The sequence below is a fragment of the Notechis scutatus genome, chromosome 5, assembly GCF_049901735.1.
Source record: "Notechis scutatus isolate UNSWTSFEM ecotype Mainland chromosome 5, rNotScu1.2, whole genome shotgun sequence".
Classification (NCBI taxonomy): domain Eukaryota; kingdom Metazoa; phylum Chordata; class Lepidosauria; order Squamata; family Elapidae; genus Notechis; species Notechis scutatus.
Window position 1 is genome coordinate 22144094 of NC_142013.1, and position 17591 is coordinate 22161684.

General features: G+C 34.6%; 1 protein-coding gene across 3 annotated transcripts in view; it reads left to right on the forward strand.

The window, feature by feature from the left end:
* The window catches only part of CDK8 (cyclin dependent kinase 8), a 48411-nt gene that overhangs the window by 10241 nt on the left and 20579 nt on the right, over positions 1 to 17591 (forward strand). For all 3 annotated transcript variants that reach the window (XM_026675056.2, XM_026675057.2, XM_087966313.1), the window contains exons 2-6: positions 2335 to 2410; positions 4228 to 4338; positions 5516 to 5656; positions 14119 to 14176; positions 16252 to 16383. In XM_026675056.2, coding sequence (XP_026530841.1) covers positions 2335 to 2410; positions 4228 to 4338; positions 5516 to 5656; positions 14119 to 14176; positions 16252 to 16383 — 518 coding nt within the window. The remainder of the gene's footprint in view (positions 1 to 2334; positions 2411 to 4227; positions 4339 to 5515; positions 5657 to 14118; positions 14177 to 16251; positions 16384 to 17591) is intronic.

Sequence of the window (17591 nt, forward strand, 5' to 3'; positions counted from 1 at the left end):
CCCACCTTTGTTATTTTTTATAAATAACTCGTGGCAATGAACAATCTTAATACTCCGTCCTATTTTCCCACAACAACCTATGAGGTAAATTGGATTGAGAGAGAATGACTTGCCCAATGTTGGCTTTCATGTCTAGGGCAGAAAAAGAATTCATATTTTCCTTGTTTCTGACCTGGTGCTTTAATCTCTGGACTTCTGAAAGCCTCAGAACGCTATCTACTTCAGCCCCAGTGTCACTGCCACCAAGGAGTGCCACTGGAGAGTGTGGCCAAAGGACAGAGATGGAGCGAGATAGGCAGATGAGGGGAATTGAAGAGGAGGCAGTCCCTTACCTTATCAAGGCTTAAGGCTGAGAGAGACCAAACAACAAATGGTTTGGATTGAGGTGGACGATTGCCTGATGACTGGTTGGCTTTGCTTAATTATGGCAATTGGGACTGCCAAGATTGCTCTTGATTGATCACATATCACATTTAACAACATTCTGCTTAGCAAAGAAATTCTGGTCCCAATTATTGTTGTAACTCAAGGACTATCTACTTTAAATAAAGTACAATCTCACCTAGAACGAATTCCAAGAGAGTATTCCAATTTTACTATATAGTTCAGACTTAGTTTATTCTGGTACATAATATAAACTTCTGCTAAAGGAAAGATTATGTCAACAAAATGGGGAAGGAAATTATTCTAGTTATTTTTCCATATATCTCAAAGTGCACTATGGAAGATCTCTTAATCCTCCAGTCATTTGTGAAAGGGACCTAGATTTCTGTAATAAAGAGAGGAGATCCCTTATAGGATATCAATGAGAGATCTCAAAGCTTTGTTGAATGTTACTTAATTTTTTCTAACTATTTATGTTTGATTTTTTAATCTTACGATCAATTGCCAAAGTTATTTATAACAACCGATTCATCTTTGTGATGGTACAGTGGCTTAGCAGTTAAGACACTGGGCATGTCAGATGAAAAGCCGACAGCCTGGGTTCGAGATCCAAGTGTCATATAACAGGATAAGCTCCCATTACTCGTCCCAGCTCCTGTTAACCCACAGCAACTTGAAAGCATGCAAACAGGACTAGATAAAGAGCTTCCACTTTGGTGGGAAGGTTACTACATTCTGCATTTTCATGCTTGCCACATGATAACAGAAGCATCTCTCAGACAACGTAGGCTCTCTCAGCTGAAAATCAGAGACGAGCATTTCCTCCTCGAGTCAGTCACAGCTGGACTGGGGAAACCTTTAAACCTTTAATTCATCTTCGTAGTGTTGCTAGAAAGTATCAGAGTTATCAGATATAATAATTTTCTACATTCAGACTGATGAAACTGTACATCAGTGGCCCCCAACCTTTTGGGTACCAGGAACCATTTCAGTGGAGAGAGGTTTTTCTGTGAATGAGGGGGGATGTAGTTTCATGTGCTGCCTGATCATTTGTTTGCACGGCCCAGTTTTTGGCATGCCACGGACCAGGACCTGTCCACAGACTGGTGGTTGGGAACCCCTGTTGTACATAGAGAACATGTAGGAAAGAAATGGGATTGGGCATACAAATCTCCCAAAATGGACGGATAATTTCCTTTACATTGCATTCCCTGGCCATTTCATGTAACATTATGTCAAGTTAAATGGTTGTACTTTTAAAAGTTGTTTGTACAATGGGAAAAATAAATTTACTTTGCGAAGAAAATTTTTATACTTTTGTTTTCAAAATCAGTCTTTCATCTATAATTTTGTTTTTATTTCTAAGCCATTCAGTCAAGGCACTTTTGGACAGATCACATATATTTTGAAATGGGAAAAATAGGTTGTATAGTCTTACGCATTCATGTTAAATATTTAACTTTACATTTTAGCTATTCTGATGATATATCAATTTCTGATATATTTGGAAGATATATTGTTTTATACAAAGAAAATACATAAACACATATATTTAGTAATATGTTTTGTCTAGCTTGTATCTTATACTTTTATTTCTAGTTGTTGATAGCATATTTAAAAATAATTTTCAAGCCGCTTATTTTGTGGAATTTATACTCAAATGTTGACACTCTCAACTTATTATCAAAGATTCAGTTACATTCAACTTATATTTATGCACAGCAAATAAAATAGTCCCATATAAAGGTCATGCTCTAATCCAGCTAGCTATGTGGATCTTGGCTATGTATTATATAAAATATAACTTACCTAGCATTTACCTTTTTTCAAACCTTTACTTGAATGTAAATAATTTTGAACATTTGACTGTGTGTTACCCTAAATGGTGCTTATAAGAATTCTTTTGAATTTATAATGCAGTTTTGTACTGTTTTTTGTTCCCTATCACAGGAAAGATGATAAAGACTATGCTTTGAAGCAAATTGAAGGTACTGGGATTTCTATGTCTGCATGCAGAGAAATAGCTGTAAGTAGCTTCAGTTCTAAATTAGTGTTCATATTAACATAAATTCAGTTACTGTGATAGTGTACATCTTGTTTTTGGGGAAAAAGTCAGTTTAAAGTAGATCATAATGCTACTTCTAGTAAGTTTAGTAAGTCCTCGACTTACAACCGTTCATTTAGTGATCATTCAAAGTTACACTGAAAAAAGTGACTTATGACCACTTTTCACAGTTGCGATCTTTGCAGCATCCTTATAATCATGTGATCAAAATTTGGATGCTTGGCATCTGGTTCATATTTATGGCCGTTGCTGTGTCACAAGGTCATGTGATCACCTTTTGCAACCTTCTGTCAAGCAAAGTCAATGGGAAAGCCAGATAGACTTAACAACCAGGTTGCTAACTTATCAACTGCAGTGATTCACTTAACAACTGAGGCAAGAAAGATCATAAAATGGGGCAAAACTCACTTAACAAATGTCTCACTTAACAACAGAAGTTTTGGGTTCAGTTGTGGTCATAAGTCAAGGATTACTTGTAGTAACAACCATAGTAATTGGTAAATTGTCATTAAAGTACAGTCAGTTTGTATCTAAGCAATTTCCAAAATAAGCTTAGGAAAAAATACTGATATTATAACTCAATATCAATATGGAGTCAATTACATATATAGATGGTAAATGTGGTAATAAACTGTATTAATCAGGGCAAACGGATTATGAATTTAATTAATGTAAGATACCTTTGCTTGAGTTAAAATTAAAATTGTATTATGTGAAATATCTTCATCTGCATGTTTAAGATCTGTTAATTATGGTGGTACTTTATCATCATCCCTCTGTTTGTTTAGATTACCTTTGAATAGTAGTTAGATGATGTGAACAGGATCACAAGTATAATAGAAGGAATAATACTGTTACACAATTTTCTGTTTGTAAAGTGCCCTACTTTGTTTTGCCTTAGTTACAGAACAAAATAAGAACAAAGAAAAAAAAGTAAACAGAGCTTTATCTGTAAATATGTCTTTACCACTGAACAAAGAATAAGTGAAGGGATGGGCTTTTAGTGTATAAACAATAAAAGGCTTTTTTGAGACTGTTCAGGTCACTATGTTGCCATTATTTTAAAATAATATTTATGAAATGTACCTATTTTCTTACAGGGCTGCTTTTCAAAAGCGACTTTTTAAAAATGTGCTACTTCTGGCTTTTCAATTACGAAGCATTCAGTAGTAATCTTAAACCTTTTAGCTTAAAGTTACTATTTTTGTAAGTCCATTTTTATAAGGAACAAATCGATTTGTCAGATGTAGAGATAAATATCGACAATTGTACAAAAGAATAATTGTAAAGCATGACTTGTGATATAGAAAATAAGCCACTTTGCATATCTTCATCTGTGTATTGACAGATTAATTTAAAAATATATATACTGAGCATTTTGTCAGATTCTTGAATTACAGTTCTATGACTAACATGCATAATTTAAAAAGTCATAAAAGATCCAGGCATTCAAAGTATATTTGGTTATTTATATGTCATTTAGTTTTGGGTTAAAGTTGCATCATTTTTTAAATTGTGGAAATTCCCTTCAGTTCAAATTTAACTAGTGTTATCTGCATCCTAAGGGAGGTATGTTTGACCCAGCTGTTAGTCTAATTTAAAAACCTGATAGGAATTCCTTAATTAAAAGGAATCCCACGCTGCTTTTTTTGTCCTTTGTGAATTAAAAGATTTCAGATTAAGCCTGAAAAACAAGCTTGTTTTAAAGTTACAAAAAGAATTGTCAGTTTGTATTTTTGATTTGTACATCTTTCTAGTGTATGGTATTTGTTTTACAGCTGTTGCGGGAACTCAAGCATCCAAATGTAATTTCTCTGCAAAAGGTGTTTCTGTCTCATGCTGACAGAAAAGTATGGCTCCTTTTTGACTATGCAGAACATGACCTTTGGGTAAGAATGCTTGTGGATTAGCCAATAAAATGGCAAGCGAAGCTACAAATTGGAAGTCCTGTTTCTTTGTGTGTTCATCAGTATTGCTTGTCCTAATAAATCAGGGGTATCATCAAACTGGCAGCCCACGGGTCATATGCAGGCCACGCCCACCCTGGCTCTGCAAAGGCAAAAACCATCACGATATGTCACATGACACGATCGAGTTTGACACCTGTGTACTAAGTGATAGAGCTTCAATCTGCAGTTACAACCCTGTCATGGACACCTCCCCATGATGAGACTTGAAAATACATAATACATAATACATAATAAATAGTGGCTAGAAGTTCAAAACAATTTTCCCTGTTGCCATTCATTGCAATATTTACTGCAAATATTCTCATTCTCATTCTCATTCTCATTCTCTCTCTCTGTCTCTCTCTCTCTCTCTTTCTTCCCCCCTAAAATATTTAAAGATTTCACAAGATTTTTTTAAGAGACACTTCTGTTTGCTCGGCAATGTAGCAGATAAGAAAATATTTTTTCTTCCTTAAATGAACACAGGATGGATACAATAAATGACAGCTCTTTTGTGGGAGGGAGATAAAAAAGGGAAATAAAATGCTTAAAATATTTCAGACTTTTAGACATGCTATGAAAGGCAAAAGAGCTTCATCAAGTACATTACATGGCCATAGCAATATCCTAATCTTCTGGTAGAGAAATGGTTGTAGATCCATAAGAAATAGATTTATACCAATATTGAAAAATATTGAACATATGTCATCGTATGAAATAAATCATTTTAATCTGACCTTAGTATAGTTGTTTTTTAATCTGACCTTAGTGTAGTTGTTGTTTTTTGTTATTTAATGTAATTATAGCCATATCTTCTAGATGTGCATAAGGAAGTACAAATCTAGAAACTTTCTTTGAAAGTAGTGTTGGAAAGCTTATAGTTTGTAATGTAACAGAGAGAGATAGATATAGATTGCAAAAATAGATATAAAATCTAAGATCAAAATTCAGCTGTTGAGTACAAAATTAAATGAAAAGGAAGATGCTTTAACCCTTATAAAGTGATATATGTAATTCTTGTTCTAATATCAGAAATACCAACTCAGTAATGAATACAGTAGACATTTTTGCTATAATGAAACATTCATGCTGATTAATTATGTTTGCTTTTTTTTAGCACATAATAAAATTTCACAGAGCTTCTAAGGCAAACAAGAAGCCAGTTCAGTTACCTCGAGGAATGGTGAAATCTCTATTATATCAGATCTTAGATGGCATTCATTATCTACATGCTAACTGGGTATTACACAGGGATTTGGTAAGTAGATCTACAGTGGGGATTAGAAATAGATATAAGGCTTTTATCTAGTGGTAATGTTTTGCACAATATATTAGGTATAAAGTATTCATAGTTTGTTTTCAAGTTTAACTTAGCAGGAAAATGTCTATTTGAATAGGTGTTTTTATTTCATATGTCTTTTTTTAAATATTTGGCAAGAGAAACAGCATAGCTGCTTTTGCATTCTTTCTTTAAAAAACAACATAAAAGCTACTAGGTAAGGAGTAGGTCCATATTCAGTATAACTTGCATATTTGACTTGTCAATTATTTAAATAACATTTCTTTATTTTCTGTGAATGCTCTTAAGAACATACATGTTGCCTTATTGGATTAGTCCAAAAATCTGTCTGGGCTTTCCCTACCAGATTCTCCAGATGTATTGAGACTGTGCTGGCAGAGCATTCTAGCAGTTGGAGCGTAGTAATTTTCATTTTTGCTTTTGGCATTACTTAATTAGAACCAGGGCTCAATAGCCATTTGTATGGTGCCCATCCTTTGCTTTCTGTCTGAATTAATGATCATCAGTGCATCTTGGGGTATTTAGATTTATTTTTTTGTATGACAGAAATGTTCTTGCCTGGATCCGGCACAAATTGTCAGCAAGTGCAGCATCTAATCTGATTTTTAAAGAAAACCATACACTTAAATAGTCAGAGCTTCTTAGTATTTGGGTAGTAGAAACCAGAAAATCCCAGGGCTGCAGGCTGGGTTGAAGAAAATTGATGCAAATCCACTTCAGTATTGAAAATATCTGAAAATATCTGTGTAGTTACCAGAAATCAACCTTGATTCCAAAAATACTTGCTCTCCCTTTGCTGCAAATCACTTTCACATTGCAACTCATTTCTTTATGGTTTCTTTCAGTACAATGAGCATTAGTCTAGGACAACATACTTGCCCATTGAATTCCAGACAGTGCACATGTATGAATGACCTTCATACATGTTTGTAGAAATGTTTAGAATAACACTATGAAAAATGTTTTAAGTAAAACAAATGTTCTAAAAACCAGGTTTGCTAAACAACTCTTATGAAGTTAAAGGAAAAAAATGCTTATTTTTGGGACTAACTTGTCCAGAATATGCCTGCTGTACGCAATCTAGACCAGTGTTTTTCAATCTTGACAACTTTTAAGATTTGTGCACTTCAACTCTCAGAATTCCCCAGCCAGCATGCTATCCTAGGAAATAGGGAAATTAAAGTCCACACATCTTAAAGCTATCAAGGCTAAGAAACACTAATTTAGTCAAAAAAGGATGCTGCGAGTACCTACCTAAGATAAGCAAAGGGTATTCTTATTGCCAGCCTCCTCATTCCTTAACAGCTATACTGCTGAGATCATGTTAGGTCCTGCTGTTTTATTCTTTCAGAAGAGGGTTAAAATAGTCCTTTTCCAGTGAAGGAAATTCGTAGCTGAAGATAAATACTTATACTGATTTTTATAATTGGGTTATTCTTGCACCTTGTAGGGCATATAGTGTTGTGCAACTCAGTGGCATATAAATAATAGCTGATAAATAAAATACCCGACTTATATGAAGAGCTTTTGGCAGACTCTTCTTGGAATTCATTCAAAGTTGCTTTCAAACCCCAAAGCCTACATTTTTGTTCTACCTTTTGTTTTGAACTTTATGTTCAAATAGTATGGAAAGGAGAAACTATTTCTTTCAATAATTTTGCTTGTGCAGTTACTGTCAACCCTGCAGTTACTGTCAACCCCAATTGAATAATGGAAGAATTTATTAGAATCTTGTAAATCAATTCTGAACGTAGTGTAGATTAGCAAACTGTGCTACTTAAGGATGTTGGACTGTTGTGAAATGGATTGGCAGCCACAGTTCATCTAGGCACCTCCATTGTGTTTGGCAAATATTGAATCAAGGCAGGAAAAGCTATATTATCAACACTGGTTCTCTTATTTATCAATATGCTTGGAGATAAGCTCAGATTACACCTGGGCAGCTGCAGGAGGACTTGCAGACTTCATTATGATATAGTCCCGCAACTGCAGATTTAATACTTTTCAAGCTAATATCCAACAGGCTAATCTTCCTAAAAAGATAAACTTTAGAATGGATAAATCTACTGAAGTGAAACATAAATGGCCTACCTGTTAGAATAATTAGGGACAGGTTTTGTTGTGGTGGACACAGGAGAGGACTGGACTGGTACCAGGGTCCTGTAGCTGCAGCTCCTCCCCACCAGTCAATCGTTGAATACATTTGGATAGACTACATTAGGATAGACATCTCTGCATAGTCTATGTCAATAGCTGAGGAGAATAAAGGGATTCTGTAAGAAAATACTGGATTGTTAACGTCTAGTTGAAGGATTTAGAGGATGAAACAGTCTTTCTTCACATGTGAGAGCCATGAATGGTATATGTATAGTGTGTATGTATGGTGTGTGTGTGTGTGTGTGTGCAGGTTTGAATGAGCTACAGTCCAGTGAGAAAAGACTCATTGAGCAATATGTGATTGTAATTAGAAGATGAAGTGGATTCTTGATTGTTGTTACTATTTGCTAGGCAGAAGCACCTTAGGCAGCAAGGCCTCATTTGGTTTATAGATGAGAGGTGGAAGTCAGAGGTGGGGGCATGGATTGCAATGGAAGGGTGAATGAGGAAGGCTCTGAAGGGATGGAAGCAAACCATAAAATCAAGGTAATGACAAGTAGAGAAAAATACGATGGGAGTTGGGAGAGAGACCACTCATAGGGATTGAGCCAAAGATATCTTATTTCTGGGGCACGTTCCACTCTCTCATTCTCAACCCCATGGCCCCATGCTCAGGGCTTGGTTCTCTCTCCTCTCCTATTTAATATCTAGCTGAAGTCACTGGGTGAGATGTTTCATCAATTTGTGAGGAGATATCAATATGTGGATTCCACCCAGCTTTATACCTCTACTCCAGGCCCTTGAGTGATGCTGTGGATGTTCTATCCCAGTATCTAGAGCTGTTCAGGCCTGGATGGGGCAAAATGGGCTCTGACTCAGCCCTAGCCAGATGGAATGGCTGTGGATATTTGGACCTTCCAGAGACAAGGTTCTTCCATCTCTAGTTCTGGATGGGACAGCAGTATCCCAGTGCACAATCTGGAGGTCCTCCTAGACAGTTGTAGGTAGAACCTTTGCACACACTTCCAATTCTGTTACTCAGCACATAAGGGAAATGATGTTATTCACAGTCATAAAATCAAGATATGCTATCAGGGAGTGGATCATGTCAAGCCTGCTTAATCAACTTTAGAAAAGCACAGCAGGGGTGTAGCCATATGGGCCTTAGGGAATGCTGTTTCACAGGCAGCTGTAGCTAAAAAGAAGGTGCTTTTCCTAAATCCCATGAGGTGACTGCTGTACAATTCTACCAGATCTTATTGGTAAGGCAAAAATGTCAAGGGAAATGCAGTCCCATAGGTAACCAGATCCTAAACTATGAAATACTTCATTGGTAATCATCAACATCTTGAATTGCATCTTGAAGCCCTGTGGTAACCTGGTGCTGTGCACAAGAGCAGAGATGCTACATGGACAAAAAGTGGAATGCCTATAGTTATTTATACAACTGCATTCTAGTTCAGTTGAAATTTCCAAGTGATTATCAAAGGTAATATATTGCAGTTTCCAAACTGGTAGCTATTAAGATATGAATGATTATGAGGATCTCCCAGTCCAGGAAAGGTTGTCATTGGAATGCAAGATGGATTTGTGTAAAGATCCTCATGACTATGGCTGCCATCTGTTCATTAAGTGGGAGTCTCAGAGTGCCACCTGAGAAAATGCAAGCCCATCAAGGATTCAAGATGGTGAATCCCTTAGACTTTGAGAGCAAACCACTCACTCTTTGTAGGCCTGAACCTAAGCTTGTTCCTTTCCATCCGTATACTTAACATCAATAGATAGGAGCTATGCAGCATTGCCCATTCATTTAGGAGATTGGATATATAACTCAGTGTCATCTGCATAGTGATAATACCTTAACCTATGCTGGTGGATGTTCTCACTCAGCAACCTAATGTTGACATCAAACTGAAACCCTGAATAGCAAAGGCCTTAGGCTAAATCTCTTTCTACCTACCTACATTAACTGGAAATCACTTCAGAAGAAGGAAGAGAACTGGTACAGTACAGTGCTCTCATTCCCAGTCCCCATAGGCTGCCCAGAAGGCCTACTTTATTGGTGATATTGAATTCTTCTTAGAAATCAAGTAGGACCAGGAGAATCAGATCCAATCTTGCTCTGTCCAAAGTTCATCTAGAAACATATTCAATATTTTATTACTCTACTGAAAGAGCTATCTATTTTCTCCAAGTCCCTTTAAAATTGCTGTACTATTTCCTTCAACACAAGCTTCATTTTAACCTTGTACATAGGTTAACAGTTTGAAATCTAGCAATCGGGACTTACCACTGTCTCCTTCAAGGCAGGCATGGCATGGCAACACCATCACTCAAGGATAAACTAAATCACCCTTTGAATTCAGTTCTTGATCACTTTCTTGGAGATTAGATTAGATTAGATTCAACTTTATTGTCATTGCACATGAATGCAACTAAATGTAGTTAGCATCTAACCAGAAGTGCAAAACAACAATGAAGTATAAATATATATATACAGATAGACAAAATATGTAACTATATATGGATATACAGAATATCTATGAATATACAGAATATATGTCTATGGAAGGAATATATACGACTGTACAGAGTGTTTATGAACATATTGAATATAAGTATAATGCACAGAGAGTTTATACAAGATATATATTATCAGAGAAAGTATCAGTGTGTGTGGGGGAATAGACGAGTTGAGGAATTCAATAAGGAGACCGCTGTATGGTAGAAGCTGTTCCTTAGCCTGCTGGTCTTAGATTGCAGGCACCTGAACCTCCTTCCAGATGGAAGAAGGGTAAACGGTTTATGGGCTGGATGGGAGGAGTCTTTAACGATGCTGTGGGCTTTTTGCAGACATCGTTTCCTCTGAATGTCCACAATAGCAGGAAGTGGGATCCCTATAATGCGTTGGGCGGTTTGCACCACCCCCTGTAATGCCTTCCTTTCTTTAATGGTGCAATTTCCATACCAGTCTGAAATACAGCTGGTTAGGATGCTCTCGACTGCACAGCGGTAGAATTTGATCAGAATAGTTGGGGAAAGGTGGTTCTTCCTTAGTAATCTCAGAAAGAAGAGACGTTGGTGAGTTTTCTTGATCAGGCTGGTGGTGTTGATCTGCCAGGACAGATCCTCAGAGAGGTGGATCCCCAGGAACTTGAAGCTGATGACACGCTCTACCGTTCTCCCGTCCATGCCCAGCTAGAATAAATCTCTGAGGATCCTCTCCATTTCTTCAAGACTCATAGGTTCCATCTTCTTCTGGAGAGTAGGCAAGTTTTCCTCAGTCAACTCTATAGAAATTGCCCAGGAAGAATCCAACATCAAATAATCCAAGTTATTTTATCCATCAAATGCCTAATATATTTTCACAGAAATCTGAACATTCATTTTGTGTCTCAACCCTCATAGGCATCTGGATTACCTTTAAGAGAGCTGTGGCCATGATAAGGGCATTATGTTTTTATGTCATATTTCTTGCAACTAAGTAAAATAGGCTTACATAAAATAAATTAAAAGTAAGGACACAATGATATTTAAGCAGGAGAGTAACAGACAATATTTAATCAAGTTATGATAAATAGTAAATGCATATCTCAGAAGTCATTCATAATCTGGACAGAAACATAGGATGTAAAGGAAGTAGTATGATGGTTCCTTACATAGTTCCTTACATGTCTTTTTTCCTGATGTTTTGTTTGGCATCCAAGACACAGAGGGTGATCTGTATTTACATTTTATGTTTTTATGTTTATTTTGCTTTGAATTGAATCCAGGGTTTGCTTTCAATTAGTTAATGAGTTTTGCTTGAAAATAGCTGTAAGCATAATCTGTGTGGTTTCATAGAACTATATATAAATTTAGATTTTATGTAAGTCTGCTTGTAAAATGAAATATTGCTTTGCAGGCTTTCTTTCTATTTGTCTTTGCATGGTTTTGCTTTTTTATGCAGAAAAAAAACAGGCATTATAGATAACAACCTATATAAATACTGGAGCAAACCTATCTGTTACCTATGATAAAACTGAATAGCAAAGAAAATTAGAAATTATGTGTATGCTATGCAGAAGAAATTATTAAAAGGGGAGACTTTGAAAATAAAATAAAATTAACTGTGTTATTCCTGAAGGGAGAAATTAATCATCTGAATAATATCATATCTTTGAATATGGTGTAACGTTCAGTGCAATATTGTTGAATTATTGCTAAAGATAACCCCTAATTCTTTCATTGTCTATTTGTGACACAACATGTACAATCAATGTCATTTGAGTTTGGGGTTGTGGAAGAAAATATATCTGTATAAACAATTAAGTATTAAATAATTTGCCAGTGAAGCTCTGACATTTTTTTCAGGATTATTCATTTCTAATCTAAACTAAACTTTTTGTACTACTGTATTCAAATTTATGAAAACTTTCAGAATATCTTGTTAGGAAGTATTTTAGGACCATTTTCATTAATGCCTCAAAATCCCTTTTGATATATAGCAATGTAATTTTGTTGCTTGTAAATATATAAATTTAAAGGAACAAAAGTTTTCAGACGGCAAAAATAGCAGTCTTGTTCATGACATATGTAAATCAGTTTTGCCATTGTTCTGTGAATGATTACCAGTAATAAATAACTGAGACTTCCATTTGTATTTCATTTGTTTATAATTCTCACTGTTTATGATTTTTCCTCATCCAGCTTTACTTTTGGTGATTAAATAAATCTGACAGAAAGTTTATGCGTGCATCTGAAAGCATATGGAATAGTCACGTTAGATATCAAAAACTCTTTTGTGGTTTTTATGCTTAACTCAGAAGGTTTATATCAGTTGTTTTCTCTATTTTTAAAATGGAAGGAAAATCCACTTCTATGAACTTGATGAAAATTATGCACAGAAATAGTATGACCAATTCAAAAGAATTTTCCAACATATGAAAATAATCGTATCATAAGATTGGTACGATGACAATGGTAGACACCAATATTCCAACTTTAAAAAGTAAAGCCTTTAAACTTTAATATTTTACCTTTAGATATTTTTATCCTTATAAAAAGGTATGTTAGTTATAAAGAAGAATATTTGTAGCTGGGAGTTTGTTTGGGATCCTTGATGCTCTCTTAGGCTGGTGGTTTTCTTACAGATGGGTTCATCAATGCTAGTATTACTACCGGCAGCATTGATGATGTTACCTAATTTGAATAATGAAACATCTGCAAGAAAACCATCAGGTTCAGGGAGTACCAAAGACCTGTTATTTCCTCACTGAAGTAGAAAGGCAATATAGCAATTCTACATATTCTTTGATTTTTTTTTATATCAGTCACTATTAGAGCTACATAGCCTAATAGTCTCTTGTGATAATTACCATCACAATAGATATGAGCACAAATCTACAGCTTTCTTTGAATATCTGCATAATTATGCAGTCATAAATAACCCTTTTCAAATCAGTTGTATACCTTTCCCTGTCAAAGATAATGTTATTATTGTCATATTTTTGTAAACATTTAATTGTTAATATGGATCTTAAAATTCATATACTGCCATATAGCTACCTCAATATTCATGCATGCTGAAATATTAGTGTTGTGTCTTTTCCTGGCAGATTACTTGAATGAACAATAATCATTTCTTTAAACTGATTTCAGAGATAAAAATCTGAACCAAATATACAACATTAGGATCAATATAATCCAATTATTATTATTGGTTTTTATAGGTTTAGCAACATTTTAATAAGGAAATAGCAATTTAATATTGGCATAGCTCTGTAATACTTTAAAAGCAATTGCACAAGTTGTTTACAAGAATTTCTAAAAATACTGTCAAATAAAATATATTGGGCAAATGGATGAAACTAAAAAATAATAGAAGAAAAACGAAGTCCATGAAATAAGCCTTTAAAATCCAAACTAGCACCCGTATTTCTAAAAATGAAATATTAGAGAGTTTAATTTTAGAATAATATATAGTTCTATATAAAATATTGTACAGTTATATTTAACTGGGAGGAAATGTTCATTGCTTTTCTGTATTTGGCTAATGTTGGAAGTTAGAGAGGCAGGAGAAACAACACATTTTTCTCTGTGTTCTGGAACATAGCTACCCATCTGAGGAGCCATTGTGAGGATACTTGAAAGAGGTAAAAAAATTGTCAAGGAAATTATTTGGCTGCTTATGTAGTCTTACAACAAACTAATAATGTACAGGCATTATCACTTTTAACATTCCACTGCATTTTGATTTATAATTGGAAAGTAAAGCTAATTTCAGCCACAAATGTTTAGGTTTACTTTGGTATATGTATTGTGTATTTATTTTTTTTCCACAGAAACCTGCTAATATTTTAGTTATGGGTGAAGGTCCTGAGCGAGGAAGAGTAAAAATTGGTATGTTTATATCTTTGATAAGTCCAGTGTAGCATTTAAGACAGAATGTTCTAACAGTGCATAGGTCAATACTTATTGTTAAAATCTACTGGATCACAAATCAAATAGAGATAACATATGTTCGTGTTGGACAGTGTTAGAGCAGGTTGTAGGCTGGGAGAACCTAAATTGGGCCCTGCTTTCATTAAAAATGTTGTAATTTTCCTCAGTGATGCTAACATTTAATAGTAAATTTAACAGTCATAATTGGAAAAGTATTGATAATTCCTCAATCATAGGAAGCAAAGGAAAAACTATGTTTTTAATAGGAAAAAGCTGTGAAAATTGTATGATTTTTATTTCTGGTTGAACTACTTTTTGTAATATAGAAATTCTATATTTTATTTAGATAGTTCTTTTAAAATATTAAAACATATAGTATAATAGTAAAGCTCACAATAACCAAACATATTTTGACTGCACGTCAGTGTCCTGAGGGACATATGCACCAGCAAATGCTTAATGTGCATCCTGAATCTTTAAGCAGATACATCCAGATATTACTGCAGAACGTTTAAATATACTTAATTTTCCTTTCTCTAAATTCCTTTTCTAAGATGAATTTACATGCAATTAACACAATCTCAATTAGATGAGACTGTTGAACAGCAGTCTGTTAAAATAGCTGCTCCTGTCTGAAACTAATGTATGTTTCAGTTAGAAAGAAATAGAATTAGACCAATATTGAACACTTCATCACTTAGACCTGTAAATAAATAATTATACTAACACTAACAGATTTAAGTCCTCTTGTCAGTGAAACATGATGGTCTAATAGCAGAGGACAGATTGCACTTTTAGTGTTAATTGCAGTGATGTTTCTTGTGATACAGGTAACCTATCACCTATTATTTGAAAATTGACACCTACTTTTCTTGCAAACATGAACTAATTACAAAATTCTGAAAAAAATGATTGCTCCCCCAAACAGTTACACATTAGTTTTGGATTTGAAAGAGCATTTCTTCCAATTCAGTTAAGCCATCCAATGCCATTAATAGGAAGTTTGCCTTTCAAAAGTGTGATAAAGCTGATGATTCATAAACAATAATCATGTTGGTCTTTTCCTGTTTAAATTTTTTTTTAAAAATTCAGATATTTATATTCTGACACTATCCTTCCCTTCCTCCCCATTTTCTATGCAGCCAACATTAACATTCATTTTTTTCAACAGCTAAATGTTTGTTGTCTAATGCAGAATAAAATTAATTTTTTTTAAATGAAATGTAACAAAAGTTTAAATAGGGTTCCATATAGTTAAAGAAGTCTTAATATTGTAGAGCAGATGAATGGGATTTTTTCAAATGAATATCCAAATATCTGGTACCTTGCTCCTGAAACATACTTAGGTTTCGTATTTTTAAAAAAACCTTTGTTGCGTGCCCTATAATTGCAACCTCAGATTCTCAGCTCTATTGGAATTTCTACTGAAAAATGCATTAGTTTTGCACTTAGCCGCAGCAGTAGTTTTATTATGCAAGTAATATACAGTATTTTACTAATCTGTTGCTGTTTAAATACTTGCAAGCATCACTTATTTTAAATCCACCAAAGTAGAGAAGAATTAGGTAGCTAAGTGAACACACCAGGAATTCAGATGTGTTATTTTCCTAGCTTAAGAAGAATCCTGCTACCTTTGAATAGTAGGTTCTATTAATTTGCTAGTTGCTTTATTGCCTTGGTTGCTACAAATTGAACTGTTTCTGTCAGATTACTAATTTGGTATTAGAAATATTTAACATCTTAACATGCATCAATATTTTTATATGCATTAAAATATTCTTGCCATTTTCAAGTGATTCAGTTCCATATTTCCAAACTTTCCAAGGACTGATCAGAATATGGGGAACATCCTGCATGACCAAGTTTTCATATTAGCTTGTTTTAATCATGCAACACGCTCTGTACACTTCTTTTGAAACAAGTTCAATATGTTTAAAAGTTAAATTATACAGGATTTCTGCCTATTTGAACTCAAATCAGTTTGTATTAAGCAACATATATGTTAAAATTCAATTTCCCTCCTCATTTTACAGCTGACATGGGCTTTGCCCGACTATTTAATTCACCTTTGAAGCCTTTAGCTGATTTGGATCCAGTAGTTGTTACATTCTGGTATCGAGCTCCAGAATTACTGCTTGGAGCAAGACATTATACCAAAGCTATTGGTAAGTAATGTGATTGTCATTGTTAAGTTAGGAATATTGTATTATTTAAGCCTGACTTACTTATTTTTTTGCATAGAAAGAGTATGCCACATCTTATACAGACTTCTTTCAATTGCCTAGACATGTTCTTCACAATTAATTAGCAAAAAACCCTATTTAATTAGTTGATATGTTTCATGTTTTGATAATAAATGTCTCTAACACTTAGCACTAAAATTGATTTGTGTTGTAGAACAAGGACAGGAATTTGTTAGCTTTGAATCCAGATTTTAGAACAAAGTGATTCAAATCCGCAGAGACTGGATGCTGATGTTTAGGTTCCTCAGATTTTCTAAACAATACTAGTATGTTCCCTCAAATGCAAGTAAAACTTACTTCATTGGGAATAATGAAGGCAAAAACACCCTTACTCCAATCATTCACCTTGCACATGTCTGGAACCAATGATTTGATGATTCTTATAGCCTTGATTACTAGACCTAAACTAATATATTTAGTTTTAATTTCATTATTACAAAAAAAATCCTATTACCAAGCGTTTCTAAATTCTCCATCAACTTTATCTCTTTCATCTAAATCACAGGTGTCAAACTGCCGACATCACATTGCTGTCATGTGATGCATTGTGATGTTTTCCCCCTTCGTGGAGCTGGGGTGGGTGTGGCCTGCATATGATGCATCTGGGCCGCAGGCAGTTTGACACCCCTAATCTAAATTTAGTTAATGCCTAAAGTCTCTGATAGAATGACTTACAAAGTATTATGTAAAATACATTTGTTCTATAGATTTTAATAATTTCATTGAATGACCATTTATTTTTTGTTTTATTTTATTATATTTTTTAACCTCCAGATGACTCTGGGCAACTTACAAAAACATAATTGCTGATATTACAAAAGAAAAGGGAAAATACTTCCTTTCCCTGGATAGAACTTTTGATTATGTTGACTTCATCTCTTTTCATGACAATCTAAAATCAAACTCACAAATACACTAGTTCTCACTAGACTTGTTTCTGTCCTGAATAATCTGATGACATCTGGAAACCCTGTTTACGAACAGAAACAGCATTGTAAATCCTTAAAGTTGAGCATTGCTCATTGCCATGTCTGTGAGAATCGTCATACTTATGCTCTCAGCCATAGCCAATTAAGCAGGGATAGGATTCAGCTGGTTTGAGCCAGTTTGCGTAAACCAGGTGTTAATTT